This window comes from Arachis stenosperma, chromosome 10, assembly GCF_014773155.1.
Source record: "Arachis stenosperma cultivar V10309 chromosome 10, arast.V10309.gnm1.PFL2, whole genome shotgun sequence".
Lineage (NCBI taxonomy): Eukaryota > Viridiplantae > Streptophyta > Magnoliopsida > Fabales > Fabaceae > Arachis > Arachis stenosperma.
Genome location: NC_080386.1, coordinates 123,638,010 through 123,653,211, shown reverse-complemented (window position 1 = coordinate 123,653,211; position 15,202 = coordinate 123,638,010). Strand labels below are relative to the sequence as shown.

Sequence of the window (15,202 nt, the reverse complement as noted above, 5' to 3'; positions counted from 1 at the left end):
GGATATTTATTGCATGTATTAAATCGAAATAACTTATTTCAATTTAAAAAAATTAGTAACTCATAGTAAATCAAATCTAAGATTTGATTTTCTAGCAAAGGCATGCATTTGATTAGATTGAATTAAATCAATTCGACTTACCAAAGAGCGTAAGCTATATAAATAGGACCAGAAAGAGCATGTGCTATATAAATAGGACCAGAACGTGAAGTGTTTAATAAATATAAATTTATAATGGTTAGTGAAAATAGCTTTTAATTCTAGTATACTACAAAGATACGATTAAGAAAAAAATACGAATGAGAATAAAATTTACTGATAAAGAATTATTTAGTATATTTATTAGGTTTTGTAAGGTAGACAATAACTTTTGTGAACAATGGACTCTAGAATTGGTCTAATAAAGTAAAAAACCACTCTAGTTCCAAATTATCCCCTAAAACCTAACATTAGGATAACCATTCGCATATCTAATGAATTGAACATCTACCTATTATTAATTATACATGAATAAAACGAATCAAAAGAAATAACCATCCAATTAAAAATAATGAACATAATCATCTACATACCTATTAAACTGAACATTCGACATATCTATTGTTCACATTATTTAGTATTCTCATTATCTACCTATACTTTTCCATATTTATTAGACTTTCTACGAGACTGGTTGATTTTCAGAATACTATACTATAGAAACCAGAAGTCCATGGAATGAAACCAGTAGAAAAGTTATATTATAGAATTCTAATGTCTTATGTTCACAATGTGGTGAAGAACAACTCATTTTTTTGATAGACGAAAATTTGTAAGTTAAACAATAAGATTTAGAATAATATTAATCATAACTAATTTTTGTTATTAAACTAACTTAGTTAGACCTGGTTAATAAAAAAATTTGGATGTATATCATTATTTCTATAATTAATCTAATAATTAAATTTCATATTCATATGCTGCGTTGTCTACTTGTCTTATTGTCTTTGTGAAACTGAGAATCTGTGTGCCATCGATCCATTGTTAAGCAAAAAACAAAAGAAAAAAAAAAGAAGTGATTCTAAATTGCTAATTAATAATTAACCCTAAATCTTTAATAAGGTCACTCTGTCCACAGACATTGAATCCACCTTTTTTTTCTTCTTTGAATTGTTTTTAATAATCGCTACCTTTTCACCTCATATTGATAACTCTTCCATATCCAAAATCACAATCTAAGGTTAATTATACGCGCACATTTTTCTGTTCTCGATTCAAAGTTGCATCCTTTTTCCAGGTTTGGACCAAACCGTTTCTCTGTTCTGTTCTTTCGATTTTTGTATTATTCAGTGTTGCATGTTTTGATGGATTCTATGAAATTTGATATTATTCAGTATTTGGCGTGTTTGAGTGAGTGTGTAAGTGCGTGTGATTCTCACTAATTTAGGTTTCGATCATAACCTGATGTTCCGTATTCTGGTGGAAATCTATGTTCAGTATTGGATCATAACTAATTTAAGTATCATGATTAACAGCTTAACTGGGATTTTTTATTGGGACTGGCGTTTAGCTAAGTGCTCCGATGGGTTTGATTGATGATTTAGTTGCTGATTCTTTCATTTTCTGTAGCAGTTGAATCACTATGTTAGTAGCTAAAAATGGACCTTCTTTGTCATGATGATTGTTGATATAAACTAGAGTTTTTTGTTTAGTGTTAAATTGTTTAACTGTGCTTAGCGTTTGAATTATCTGTGTCTCAATTACCATATGTTATTTCTTTCGTAGTGCTGATGCTGCTGGAGGAAGCTATTGTTTGATTAATCAAAGTAGCTGTAATTAGGATCATTCCACAAAATTCTATTTGAAATACTCTCTCTCTCTCTCTCACACACACACACACACACACACACACACACACACACACACAACAAACATATGAGGTACCTCTTGTTCACTTACATTGTCAATAACTTCTTATGCAAGATGAATTTCATTGATCCAACCTTTGAATTCCAACATTTCACTATATAAACCAATCTAATAAAATTTTGTAAAGCTGGAATTGATTTGATATATCATTATAACATTCACTTTTACCCTTTTATGTACATTAGATTACATATCTATTGATGTCTGAATTTTCTAAAATTTGGTAAGCTTGATTAGCATCATAATATGATATGATTCTACGGCTGGATTAATGAAATTTATTGCTTTCATTGGGGTAAGTCAACAAGAGTTACCTCATAGAATTTCTCGAAATGATCCTAATTACGGCTACTTTGGTTTTATGGATTAATTCTTATAACTATCCTTTTGTAAGCTAAGATTGAGTTGTCATGCAAGTAATTAGAATTCTATAGTTAGTTTTATTTTATGTACATCGCCTTGATGTTAATATTTTATATATTCTAATCCACCTGCTTTTGATTCTATTTTTCCATACGCTATAAATGTGTCATCATGCTTCAGTTGGTGCAAAAACTTGTAAGATTGTGATAAGAAATTGTTCAAAGACAGTTGGCCTATAACGTTTTTGAAATTTCTTTGTGCAGGCTATCTATCAGTCATAATTTAAAATGGCTTCTTCCACGCTAATCTCTGACACCGAGCAATGGAAGGAGTTGAAGGTAATAGGAAAACTATTTCTTAGACATGCATAATGCAGAAATATTGTGAAACATTCTATTAAGTGAATCTCCTTTGTGTAGGCCCATGTCGCAGACATAAAAAAGACTCATTTGCGAGATTTATTGCGTGATGATGCTAGATCCCAGTCCATGACGGTGTATGTCATTTTGTGAAGTCATAATCTGAGGATTTCTTCTTTTCTCATTTTGTAGTAAATACAGAGTTTGTCATTCCCACAATTTGGAAATATTTCATGCTTTTAAGCTGACCTAAAACCAATGTGATAATATTGTGATTTATAAACTTCTGATTTTCTTTCTTTGAAGCGAGTTTGATGGGATTCTATTGGACTACTCAAGACAGCAGGCTACCCTTGAAACAGTGGGAAAACTCTTCAAATTGGCTGAGGTCAGTTCACTTCTTTTAGGTATTTGGACAATTTATTTCTTTCTTTATTGAAAAAAAAATCTGTTGCCACTTGGGATGATCCTCTTTTTAAAGAAAAGTCAATCATTAAACTGAAACAAAGTTAACTCATTATTTTTTTTTTACCTTGGCATGATGTAGGCTGCATCCCTGAAACAGAAGATAGGCCGAATGTACAATGGGGAGCATGTAAGTGCTTGTGTGCTTGTCCAATGGGCTCCACACTTATACTCATGGCAAACTTAACGTTTTATAAATCTCGTACTATTTTTTTTGACCCCTTCATTGAAATGCTCCCTCTAATCCAGGAATCTTTGTAACTTTGCACATGCATATATACGTTATGGATTCATTTCTTTCATTTTTTGAGTTATAACATCTTCCGTGGGGTCACTTTTACTTGACTTTCAGATAAATAGCACTGAGAATAGGTCAGTGCTCCATGTTGCTCTTCGTGCTTCAAGGGATGCTGTTATACAGAGTGATGGAAAGAATGTTGTCCCTGATGTTTGGAAAGTGCTGGACAAAATAAAGGAGTTTTCCGAGCGGGTTCGCAGTGGATCTTGGGTAAGAATATACTTGTCAATATTCATATATGTGACATTTCTTAACTTGAGGGTGTTAATTGAAATTTTTGTAGGTTGGAGCTACAGGAAAGCAACTGAAGGATGTTGTTGCCATCGGTATTGGTGGTAGCTTCTTAGGCCCACTTTTTGTGCACACTGCTCTACAAACAGGTTGTTGATGCTTTCTGGTCTCTAGGTGGCATTATATTATTATTGTTTCCCTTCATAATATTTATACTTATGTTTATGCCTATATATACATATGAACATAAGAACAATGCATTTTATATTAAAACAAGTAGTAATGTTGAAAGTATATATTTATGTATTACATCTTACAGATCCTGAAGCAAGTGAATCTTCAAGAGGACGTCAGCTGCGCTTGTAAGTTTCTAATATTGTTTTGGTTCCCAAACTCTGGTTTTGAACACTACTACATGTATGGTTCTAGATTTATAATTATGTCTATGTGAACATTTGAGATACATTCCACAGTTCCCTTGCACCTCCCCACTGTTATTCTGTCTCATACTTAGTGGTGACAATGGTGATTTAGATTTATACCAGACCTTTTCCAGAGTCTTCATTTAATGGTACCCTGTGATTTATGCAATGCTGATAATCTTGCCAAAAAGGATGCATCGTGCTCATGAGTGGGTTCGTTAACAAAATTAGATAGCTGTTTGGGCCTTTGAGGCTCTCTTAAACTGTGTTAATGTGCCAATGTACCATTTAATGGCTCAGGTAGAGATTTAATATTTATATTATGTCCTTGTTTGTTTATTATTGGTTGTTTTACTGTAACTGCAATTATGGGATATGTGCTGTTTGAACTTTGTTGTGCTAAAGCTACATTTATACCATATCATAAAACCAACCTCTTCTTGCATTTGCTTCCTTATGCAGTCTTGCAAATGTTGATCCAATTGATGTTGCCAGAAATATCACGGGATTAAATCCTGAAACAACCCTAGGTAGCTAGTTTTCTTTCTTTTTTTTCTCCTTCCTTTTTCCCTTTATATTTTACTTAAAGAGTTTTTTTTATTTTTTTATTTTAATAAAAACAATTCTGTAGTTGTGGTTGTTTCAAAGACATTTACAACTGCCGAAACAATGTTGAATGCTCGAACACTCAGGGAATGGATTTCATCTGCTCTCGGGTAAGTGAAGTATTAAGGCTATATGTTCGAGACTAGTGCTATTAAGGCTCTGACTGGCTTATGATTACATTTTGTCTCCAGGCCCTCAGCAGTTGCAAAACATATGGTTGCTGTCAGTACTAATCTTACGGTATATTCATATGCTCTGTGCTTTTTGCATTTGATAGCATAGAGTTATTTATCAATTATTTAGGCTCAGCCTGTTTTATCTTTTCTTCTCATCTTCAATGCAGCTTGTGGAAAAGTTTGGCATTGACCCTAATAATGCTTTTGCATTTTGGGATTGGGTTGGTGGCCGATATAGTGGTAAGTATTTATCTACTTCTTTTGATTTCTATTTTTTAAGAGCTATATTTGAGTTACTAAATGTTTTTGATTTTGACTTCTGTCTCATGTTGCTTACAGTTTGCAGTGCTGTTGGAGTATTGCCTTTATCTCTACAATATGGTTTCCCAGTAATTGAGAAGTATGCAATTTAGTATTGATAGAATGGTCTTTTCAGTAGCTTAGTTCATTTATTTTGAAAGTCTTGGCACTTATTGTCTAATGCTCTCTAGTAAGCATTATATTAGAAAAGAAGACGAAATTAACATCTTTAGGTGACACAACAGTAACAACAAAGCCTTGTTCTATTCGGTAGGGTTGCCTACATGATCAAACGACACCCTCGCACCATATCATGATTCATCTCTGAACTTAGTCTGTTCACCTTGTATTATCCTTCTCCTCATCTTAATGAAATTCAATAAATAAATAGAAATTCTCTTCTCATCACCCCATTAACCACTGGGCTATCTCCTTTAATCTACCCTCTTGACTGGGTGCTTTTTCTGATCTTCTAACATGTCCAAATCACCTAGGATGAGCTACCATTATTTCAACAACAGGCATCACTCTAACTTGTCCAATCTTCATGGCATGGATCAAACATCTTTAGTTGACATAGTAGATGAAAAATTAATTATTCTTATGCATATGGTCTTGTAATATGTTATACAATCAGAAATGAGCACATTGGAGAAAGGGAGTTGCGGTAGTACCATTTGTGTAGAAAATTGGACAATCCTATCTAGGTGCTTTTGACATGTATGGAAAAGGCCTCTACAGTTCGCATTAAGGAGACTAGATCAATGGGAAGTAATTCTATAGCTAGAGGTAATCTGAGATATACAAAAGCCATACCGGATAATTCAAAATTATTAATGGTTTGAACCTAAATATGATCTACGATATTGTATTATGAAATTGTTTGATCCATATAGCTGATCTTTCCCAATGGAACAAGGCTTATTAATGTTGTTGCCAATAATAATAAAATGGTGTTTGATGTCAAAATAAGTTATATATTTTTGTGAATCTATGCTTTCAGAAATCATCTTGCTCAATCTTTATGGTTCTAAAACTGTAAAACATTGTTGTAACTCTTTGTTGTTATAACAGATAGTATGTTATGTACGATGCCTAAAATGTTCTAATATTTCGTTCTGATATTTCTGTATGATCAACCAAACGATAATATGGTGTACTCTTGGGAGTCGTGTCAATTCGAAGGCACTAAAGAGATCCACTTATTAATTTCTTTGTGGTATTTGACATAAGTGTAGGCCATGTCCATGTTCTTGGTTTGTACATGATATTTTATTTCTTTTGTGAAGGTTTCTAAAGGGAGCTTCCAGTATTGATCAACATGTGCATTCAGAACCATTTGAAAGAAATATACCTGTAAGTGCCCCTTAACTAACCTTCTTTTCTCTGTTGTTTTAATTACACTTGTGGATCTCCTGCATATGTTGTTACACCAACTTTAAACCATTTGTTTATTTTATTATAAACATGTTAGAAAGTGATTGTCTGAACCAACTCTTTCTCATACCTGAAAGATTAAGCTACTAGGTGGAGTTCACAGAATAGAATTTTAACATTGTAATAATTACAGAGTGTTGTAGTAGAGCTCAAATCAATTAGGAGAAAGGAATATTTATCTGACTCCCTTTTCGTAATCATACTTTTCCTATTCATTAACCATTTAATCTCCTATTTTTTTTCTCTTTTTTTTGCAACTTCCCTTAAATTCACTCTTTTGATCTTCTCAATTTTCATCCATTGCATACTCAACCTTATTTGATATAGGATTCTTTGCACCTAAAATGTGTTACTTTTACAGTTTAACAAGTAATCTCTCCTTTGAAAAAACAACTGCTTTGTAGATAGTGATGAATATTAAAGATGTTTCTTTAACAAGTGCAAGAAGATGACATGATCAATAACAATGTCAATGCCCCAGGTGCTTCTCGGGTTGTTGAGCGTATGGAATGTCTCATTCCTTGGATATCCTGCCAGAGTGAGTACCTAATGTTCTGTTATATTAAAAGTATTTCTCTATCTCTTTATTCTTTATCAATCATTTTTTGACAAACAAAAATTTTGGTTTAGGCTATCTTACCTTATTCTCAAGCCTTGGAGAAGCTTGCCCCACACATTCAACAGGTCTGTTTGTTACAGCCTTGTGATTTGAAGCCTCAGGCGCATTTATTGTTATTTTTTCTGTTCTTATATTTTCTTTGTTTGTTTGAAATTAGGTCAGCATGGAAAGTAATGGAAAGGGAGTTTCTATTGATGGGGTACCTCTACCATTTGAGGCTGGTGAGATTGATTTTGGTGAACCAGGAACAAACGGGCAACACAGTTTTTATCAACTTATACACCAGGTGATACATAAAGATATTTTGTTATAATTTGTATTTGAATGTTAGTTTGTGTTTTTTGAACATTAATATGTAGTTTTAATTGATTATCATGGTTAATGAGGACGAAAATCCATAAAAAAATTTCATGAAAGTGTTACAACTATGTTAACAAGATATTTACGTGGCAGCACCAAATTGGATGTTAATGTAAAAGAGTTTTGTGCTGAAGGTGCATAGAATTTAAAATCTATTTTTTACTAACTATCCTGTAGTCTAATAACAATAGTTCTGTGGCACGCCTTACATTCTGCCCATTACTATAGCTTTAGATTTATCTCTTCATGGAATGAACTTTGCTGTTTAAATCAAGTCTTATCATTTGTAGGGCCGTGTTATTCCTTGTGATTTTATTGGAGTTGTGAAAAGTCAGCAACCTGTTTACCTGAAAGGTAGAGTTCCCCTTATTTCTTCATGATCAAATTTTCATCATAAATGATTGATGGTTGGAAGTTTATGCTTTTATTCTGTGTTTGAGAACACAATTTGTAATTGATTTGCGTTGTGCAGGTGAGGTAGTGAGCAATCATGACGAGCTAATGTCAAATTTCTTTGCACAACCAGATGCCCTTGCTTATGGGAAGGTATATTCATGATCTCTCTCTTATATTATCTTAGTCCACTCCTCTCATCGGATCCCTTTCCTAATGAAGTGTTTAAGTTGATTATTATTTTTAATATCTAGCAATTAGATTAACATGTTCATCACACAGAGATTATCATGTTACTCTAATGTTTGCATTTTTATGATAATTATCGTGCTATATAGCATTGTTGTCAAAGAAAGTGAAAAATAGAATTCAGCAGCAGAGATTTAATGTCAAACATGTCACATGCAATTGTTTCAGTTAATTTGAGGGTTATAATTAATCATCTTTTTGCAGACACCAGAACAGTTGCAAAAAGAGAATGTTCCACCACATCTTGTGGCACACAAGGTAATTTCCCAAATGCTCCTGTATTACATTTTGAAGTTACAAAATAGGTAGGTGCCTTTATGTTGTATTTTTTTTTTCCTGCAGACCTTCACTGGCAATCGGCCATCTGTCAGTCTTCTGCTTCCATCATTGAATGCTTATAATATTGGACAGGTTCATTCCCCATCTGCTTATTGTGATTGTGATTGTGATTTATAAATAAAGCGAAAACATTGTTTCCTGTTCATGGGAAGTTGAATATTCTTGTAATCTGCTTTTCATTTGGAATATCCTAATATGGGTTTTTCCGTTGTTAAGCAGTTTATATTCAACAAATGGTTTTCTTTAATGAGGCGTGTACAACTCGAGTTCTTGTTACTAATATTATTTGCTTTTGAGCAGTTGTTAGCAATCTATGAACATAGAGTTGCTGTTCAAGGTTTCATATGGAACATCAATTCTTTTGATCAATGGGGAGTGGAACTGGGGAAGGTGTGTATTTTTTAGATTAGTGATGATTTAATGTTCTTAGTTCTTGAGCTTGCAGAACAATATGCTCTCATAGTTGTTTCGTTTTAATGAAATAAGCATTGTGTATGTGCATTTGTAATTAACTTCAATTTTCTCATTGCATACTGATCCTGACCTTTTCTTTTTCTGTGGCAGTCATTAGCTACTCAAGTGAGAAAGCAACTTAATGCGTCGCGTACAAAGAAGGAACCAATTCAAGGCTTTAATTTCAGTACTACAACTATGTTAACAAGATATCTTCAGGTATGGCAACAAATATTTTTCCCAAGAAATAAGATAAGTTTTGTTTTCTGATTCTTTCTGAGACAAATAATTATCTATTAACAAGGTTATCAAATTTGAGAGTTCACCTAAAGTTGTAGTTATAACACATGAATCATACTTTTGTGGTTGACAATAATACTAAAACCATAAGATATTGCTGCTATAATCTTGTTGCTTAAGAACTTTACTGAATCGACTTTCGTGTTAACATGGCAGGCAAGTGCAGATATCCCAGCTGATCCACCAACTCATTTACCTCAGATTTAACTTCGTTTATGCGGTAACTTAACATTTGGTGTGGCATTTATCAGAGCCATTTTGCAAATTTCACTCATAAGGCTGTTATACTGCTTCAAACTTTGGGCAACTTGAATGTTTTTCTCTGAATGTGAGGTGCTGGATTTTCTGGTCAAACCAAAGGATCCTAATAATAACGTTATATACAGTGAATGGTTTGTGTTTCCATTTTCGAATACAGTGGTCAAATAGAGGGCAGAATTGGTCTGTGAACTTGTTACCAAAGGGCTTTCTACTGACAGATTGAAGATGCATTTTAACCTTTCAGCTTTCAATACTTTTTTTGGATGGATTGAGCTTCTTTCTTGCTAAAAAAAGAAAAGAAAAAGAGAAACAAAGGCTATCTTTTTTCCCACTAGGCGAGGTCATGGCAATGCGAATAGATTTCTGAATTCGGTTCTTATTTTTGGGCTTAAGAATTACAATTTTTTAATAAGAAATTTTGGATTTGAAATTACACATAAGAAGCTGCTAGAGTTAGGTAAAGTTTTTATTTTTGAAAAGTAGCTTATAAAAATTAGTTTTTAAAAGTTGTAGTATTTTTGTTTGATAAATTAAATAACCTACTTGGATTGGTTGAGTAGTCAGTTCACTGCTTAAATAAGTTTCGGGGGTTCGAATCCCGTCTTGTGCATAGAGTAACCCATTGGCCAGCGGCAGACTTCTAAATGGAGTTCAGATCCGCGATGGATTAGTCTTTGATCTGACGGGTTGGGAATACCATTGGAAATAAAAAAATAAATAAATAAAAAATATTTGTTAATAAGTACAAGCAATAATAAATGTGGTTGGTAAAATTAATTTTTAAAATTTAAAAATATTAGTAAATATTAATATAAGAATTAAATTTGAATATTAATTAATGTATGAGATTATATTAGATAATTTAATTTGATAAATACAAGATAATTTAAAAAAAAATTATTAAATATTTTTAAAAATACTTTTAACTATTTAAAATTGCAAATATAAATACATAAAATTTTTGATTTACTAAACGTAAAATTAATTTACCAATATATAAAATAAGGTGTTTTATTTTTAAAAAGCACAACAAACAATCTTTCGAAAAGTTTTATCAAAACAGAGCCTAATAATGTTTTCAACAAATCGAACTATCAAAGAAAGACAATCAAACTATGAAACAATAATCAATTGATAAGTAACTGAAGGTAAGGACGGGAGTCGCGGCCTTGATTTTGAAAACCACCAATCAGGGGTAGATTTGTAAAATCAAAGAGCGATGGAGGGAAGATCGTCAGATACAACGGGCCAAGTGAACTAAAAAGTAAAATTCAAAAAGAAAAAAAAAAAGGCTCTCAAAACTCAACAGAAGTCTACGTCGTTCACCACCAAAATGGAGTGACGACAACCAGAAAACGTTAAACCATCTTGCAATTACTAGCAGGTAACTGTCCATGGAAACGCCCCAACGCGATCTTCCAATTTGAAAACTATTAACTAGGGTATATTCGTAAAATCACATTTCAACTCGCCCATTCTCTATTATTTTTTTCGGTTTTCCGTAACAGAAAACAAAATTCACTGTTTGGTAGCGGCCAGCGAAAACAAACCGCAATGGAGGGAACATATAGAGAACCCTCTCTCTTCTCGCAAACTGTAACCGAGTTCCCTAACTCCAATTTCATGATGCAGCAGCAAAAGCTAGAAGAAGAAACTCAGGTAAATAAAATAAAGAGAGTAAACCTAACTAACTAACTAACTTTGATATTCACTTCTTTTTTTTTTTCCAGTTTGATTCTAAACATCTGAAATTCAAATATTTATTTATTTAGTTTTGTATAAACTTACTTAGCTCATCATTCTTAAGCTCTTTTAAAAGTAGGAGACCCTTTGTTGGGTGAGAATTTAGTTTTTCTTTTTCTACACAGAAATTGGTTGCCTTGAAGAAGGCTTATGCAGATGTGATTCTTAACACCGGAAAAGAGGCCGCAGTCAGGGTAATGGCTTCAGAATGGAGGGTCCATGGATTTCGCCATGAACTCGAATGGACTAAAGAAGAGGGGCTTCGATTGATGCTTAGATTGAAGCATATGCTTGATGCAAAGGTTTCATACTTACCATTACTGTTTAATTGATGTTTTTGTTTGATTGGTGATGATCTTTTATTTTATTTTTTAATCTTTAGAGACTTTGATAGTTGAGATCACACTCTTCCTCTGGTTATATGAGGATATGTGAGAAACCGACAAAATTCAAAAAATAGTTGACACGAGGATAAAAGGGACTAACTTTAAAAAAATGTTTTGATGGAGTTCATAGCTATATTGCTATCACTAGTTCAAGCTGTGTGGTTGATGTAATTATAAGGTTAAGCTTCTTACGTTACACATTATTTGGAGGCAGACCTTCTCGGTGCATTTATGTGTGATGCTTGTGCACCAGGCTATCCTTTGAATTTAATTATGAGTCTGAAATGGAAGATCCTAGGTATCAAATGTGGTTTGATGGATACAGATTTTGATGGTTCTTTGTGGTGCATTAGAATGAAATGTTTTGTTGTCAAATTGCTTACCTTCATTGTGGCTTTCGAGCGGTGAACTGTAGTGTTAATTTTGTTTTTCATATAATCTCGCCATCTCCCCCCTTTCATCTGTCTTGTATCCCTGTGTTTGGAGCAAAATGATTCACTTCTTATGAACATGGTTATTTAGGGACCCAATATTTTTTATATTCTTTTTTAATCAGGGATGAATTTGTTAAAATATTAATTTCTTTTGGTACATAATGTAGTATTACTAGAAAAATAAACCAAATCTCCTAAATATACATATGCAATATCTAATCTAGAACAGGAATCTAGGAAGCTAGTGATAAAAACTGAAATTAAATATATCCAGTAATATATAATGCTTGCTCCAAGCTGAAGCATATAAATCATATGTATCAAGGTTGTTACACTTACACATAAAATACACATGAGGTGAGGACTGAGGAGAGTTGAATTGTCAAAAGCTGTCAAACTTCTATAACTAACTGTTCTTAAGAATTTGCCCCCTACAGTCTGGTGAGCAAAGTTGAATTTCAACATATGTTAACAAAGAATTTGCATAATAGAATATGTTAAAGACTTAAAGATATAACAACGGATTTATGGACCTTTACAGATTAAGCTTTTATGGTAGCTGATTGCTGACATGGGATCTTCCAGTAGTGCCCCAGTTATTTTCTACTTATGTTCTGGATAACTAGTAATCTGTCAAATTTGGATAATAATTGTAATGAAGTTTGAGCAGACTGATTCTCTATAGCTTTTCTCCTTTCTCCTTTTTGTTTAATGATCATGAAAGAAAAAACTTTATTTTGCTGCTTGTCTGGCGAGATGTCATCCTGCTTTGGGTTGCATATCTTGACCATTTCCTAAGGGTGTGTTTGCGAGTTTTGGTTTTTAAGGGACATGTCGGAAAGAGAAGGACTTGAAGGGTAAAGTATTGTCCATTTTATTTTTCAAACCTGTCCCTTCACTCCTTTTACCTATGTCGAAACTGAATTCGGAGTTATTCATGGCATTAATATAATTGCACCTACTAACCAAAATCCTAAAACTTTAATGGAGGATTGGAGGCCACACTCTCCACATCTTGAGTCCTCTGCAAGAAGAATTGTTTACTAAATGGCTTGGATTATAAATGTGAATGTACTTGAGGAATAATTTTTGTATATTTGTTTTCAAATATTTGCATTTGTGTTTTGTTTCAGAGAGACAAAGTACCATAAACAATGTTTTCTTCGTATGCAGACAGCTGAAGCAGAGAGAGCGTCAATTAACCAGCAAAGAAAAATTGAAGAGCTTGAAGCACAATTGAATGAGGCAGAGGATGTTATAACGGATCTTAGGATAGAGTTAAAACAAGTATACAACGAGTTAGAGAAGACAAAGATTAGTCAGATCCAATCTTTTGATGAGCAAAACATAAATCGCGCTCCATCTGTTGAAGAGGATGCACAACCCGAGACTTCAGTATCCTCTCCTAATCAAGATCAAGATCATATCACAAATTGCAACATAAAGAACATATCCCCGACTTTGAAGCCTGTGGATGATAACTGCAATAATGTGCCAAAACAATCAGAACAATTGTGCATCCCTAACTTAGAAGATTTCTATGCTCGTAAACCTGATTTTGCTTCCATCATCATGAGAAGCAAGAAATCTGAACTTTGCAAAAATGGATGTACTCAAAGGGTCTGTGCACTAGAAGGAAACATGCTGGATGAGAAGCTTCTCTCTAGAGACGAGCGCAATCAACATATTTGTCTAAAGAAAAGACTTAGTGCCCCACGTACCGGAGCAAAGAAAATGGAGATGAAGAAACATGTCAAGTTCCATAAAAATCGAACAAGGAAGAGATTTTCATATTGTAGATCATGCTTTCATTCGTCTTGTAGAATACATCTCAGTGAAAAATGTAAATCCAGCAAAGGTGCATGCTCTCTACCTTCTATCAAGCTTTGTGCCATTTGCAAACTGAAAAGAAATAAAAGATGTGGACATGTAAGAATCAGATCTTCTGCTTCTGCACATTGTAAACCGTCACTTGTTCTTAAGCAGCCATCAGTGTGCAATGATGCAAAACCTAGCTACGATGAATATGTTGCGAAGATGATGCCTGCTCCCCCCTTGACAAATGTAGGACCTGTGCATGAATCTGCTTCTGTTAAAGAAAGTTTACAGGCAGTTAATAAATATGAACTGTTAGAGAAGGCCATTGAGAAGGATAACGATTTAGGAGGGAGCACTTCAAAGAATTTAGCAGGTCTGAGTTCTACGGCGAAAGTTGAGATTGTTGATATTCCATCTTCGAGTATTAATTTGGCAAATCCAAAAGCATTTGAAGAAAATGGTGGATCCCCTGGTAGGCTTCTGAAGTATACTTTCCAAAGGAAAAGAAAGAAGGAATCTTTGGGAACTGCAGATGAACAGATTGGTTTCGAGAAGAGCGCAGTGAAGCAGAGGATTGAGAAGAAAATCTGATAAACCTTCTAGAGAGATATTCGATCCCTCGCTGAGGTTGCTCATCAGGTCTGTCACCATGATTTCTTGTGCATTTTGAATTTTGAGTGCAAGCATGAAAAATTGGATATGGATTAGGAGCTACAAATTTCTAAACTAATCAATAAAGGGACTGTCGATTAACATAAATCTGTAAATCAGAAATTTTCTTTAGAAAAAAAGAAGAAAAAACCCCTAAAGATGAATTTCAAAATGTCTGTATTATATAAGGTCTTGGTGCTTTTGCATATTGATTGTTCACAGCTGCTGCTTCCCCTCAGATAGTTCAGTATCTGAACTCATATCTGAATCTATTCATTTTCTCTATGCAGCTTTTATATCTTTGTCTGCAAAAACGTTCTGATATCAATAATTCAATTTGTGATCTCAAGGCATGAGGAATGAGGATTCAACTATTTTCTGCAACTGAAGCAAATCAAAACTCAAAGGCGCTTCTTAGTCTCCATTAGAAATTTCAAATTCCTTGCATCTTTGCTTCCTCTAATTTCTACTGAAGCATAACATGGTCTCATTGAGAATTGATTTTTCTGTTATAGTAGCTAGTCACTCATCTATATATATATAATTATTTTTTCTTTTTTGTTCCTCTATTTCTATCCCGAGATAGAAAAATGTCAGTATAATTAAACTTGACTACAGTATGCAATTTTCT

At 33.5% G+C, this 15,202-nt stretch overlaps 2 protein-coding genes across 3 annotated transcripts; both read left to right on the top strand.

The window, feature by feature from the left end:
• The first annotated feature begins 1,019 nt into the window (after positions 1 to 1,019).
• LOC130955290 (glucose-6-phosphate isomerase, cytosolic) lies at positions 1,020 to 9,918 on the top strand. Its single transcript, XM_057882124.1, has 24 exons — positions 1,020 to 1,276; positions 2,535 to 2,609; positions 2,691 to 2,767; positions 2,937 to 3,018; positions 3,178 to 3,225; positions 3,448 to 3,603; positions 3,677 to 3,773; positions 3,944 to 3,986; positions 4,509 to 4,576; positions 4,678 to 4,762; positions 4,844 to 4,892; positions 4,996 to 5,068; positions 5,168 to 5,228; positions 6,418 to 6,484; positions 7,047 to 7,103; positions 7,196 to 7,249; positions 7,342 to 7,470; positions 7,835 to 7,898; positions 8,017 to 8,090; positions 8,391 to 8,444; positions 8,529 to 8,597; positions 8,826 to 8,915; positions 9,090 to 9,197; positions 9,435 to 9,918. The coding sequence occupies exons 2-24, from the start codon at positions 2,559 to 2,561 to the stop codon at positions 9,483 to 9,485; spliced, it is 1,707 nt and encodes a 568-aa protein (XP_057738107.1). The 5' UTR covers positions 1,020 to 1,276; positions 2,535 to 2,558; the 3' UTR covers positions 9,486 to 9,918.
• Positions 9,919 to 10,832: 914 nt separating this feature from the next.
• On the top strand, positions 10,833 to 15,202 carry LOC130954893 (uncharacterized). Of its 2 annotated transcripts, none has more exons than XM_057881667.1 (5): positions 10,833 to 10,923; positions 11,048 to 11,198; positions 11,408 to 11,584; positions 13,276 to 14,559; positions 14,862 to 15,202. In XM_057881667.1, exons 2-4 carry the CDS (start codon positions 11,094 to 11,096, stop codon positions 14,509 to 14,511), a joined length of 1,518 nt encoding a protein of 505 aa, XP_057737650.1. In that variant the 5' UTR covers positions 10,833 to 10,923; positions 11,048 to 11,093; the 3' UTR covers positions 14,512 to 14,559; positions 14,862 to 15,202. The 2 variants fall into 2 exon arrangements, with proteins under 2 accessions (XP_057737650.1, XP_057737651.1); XM_057881668.1 differs by having other exon boundaries at positions 10,841 to 10,923; positions 11,072 to 11,198.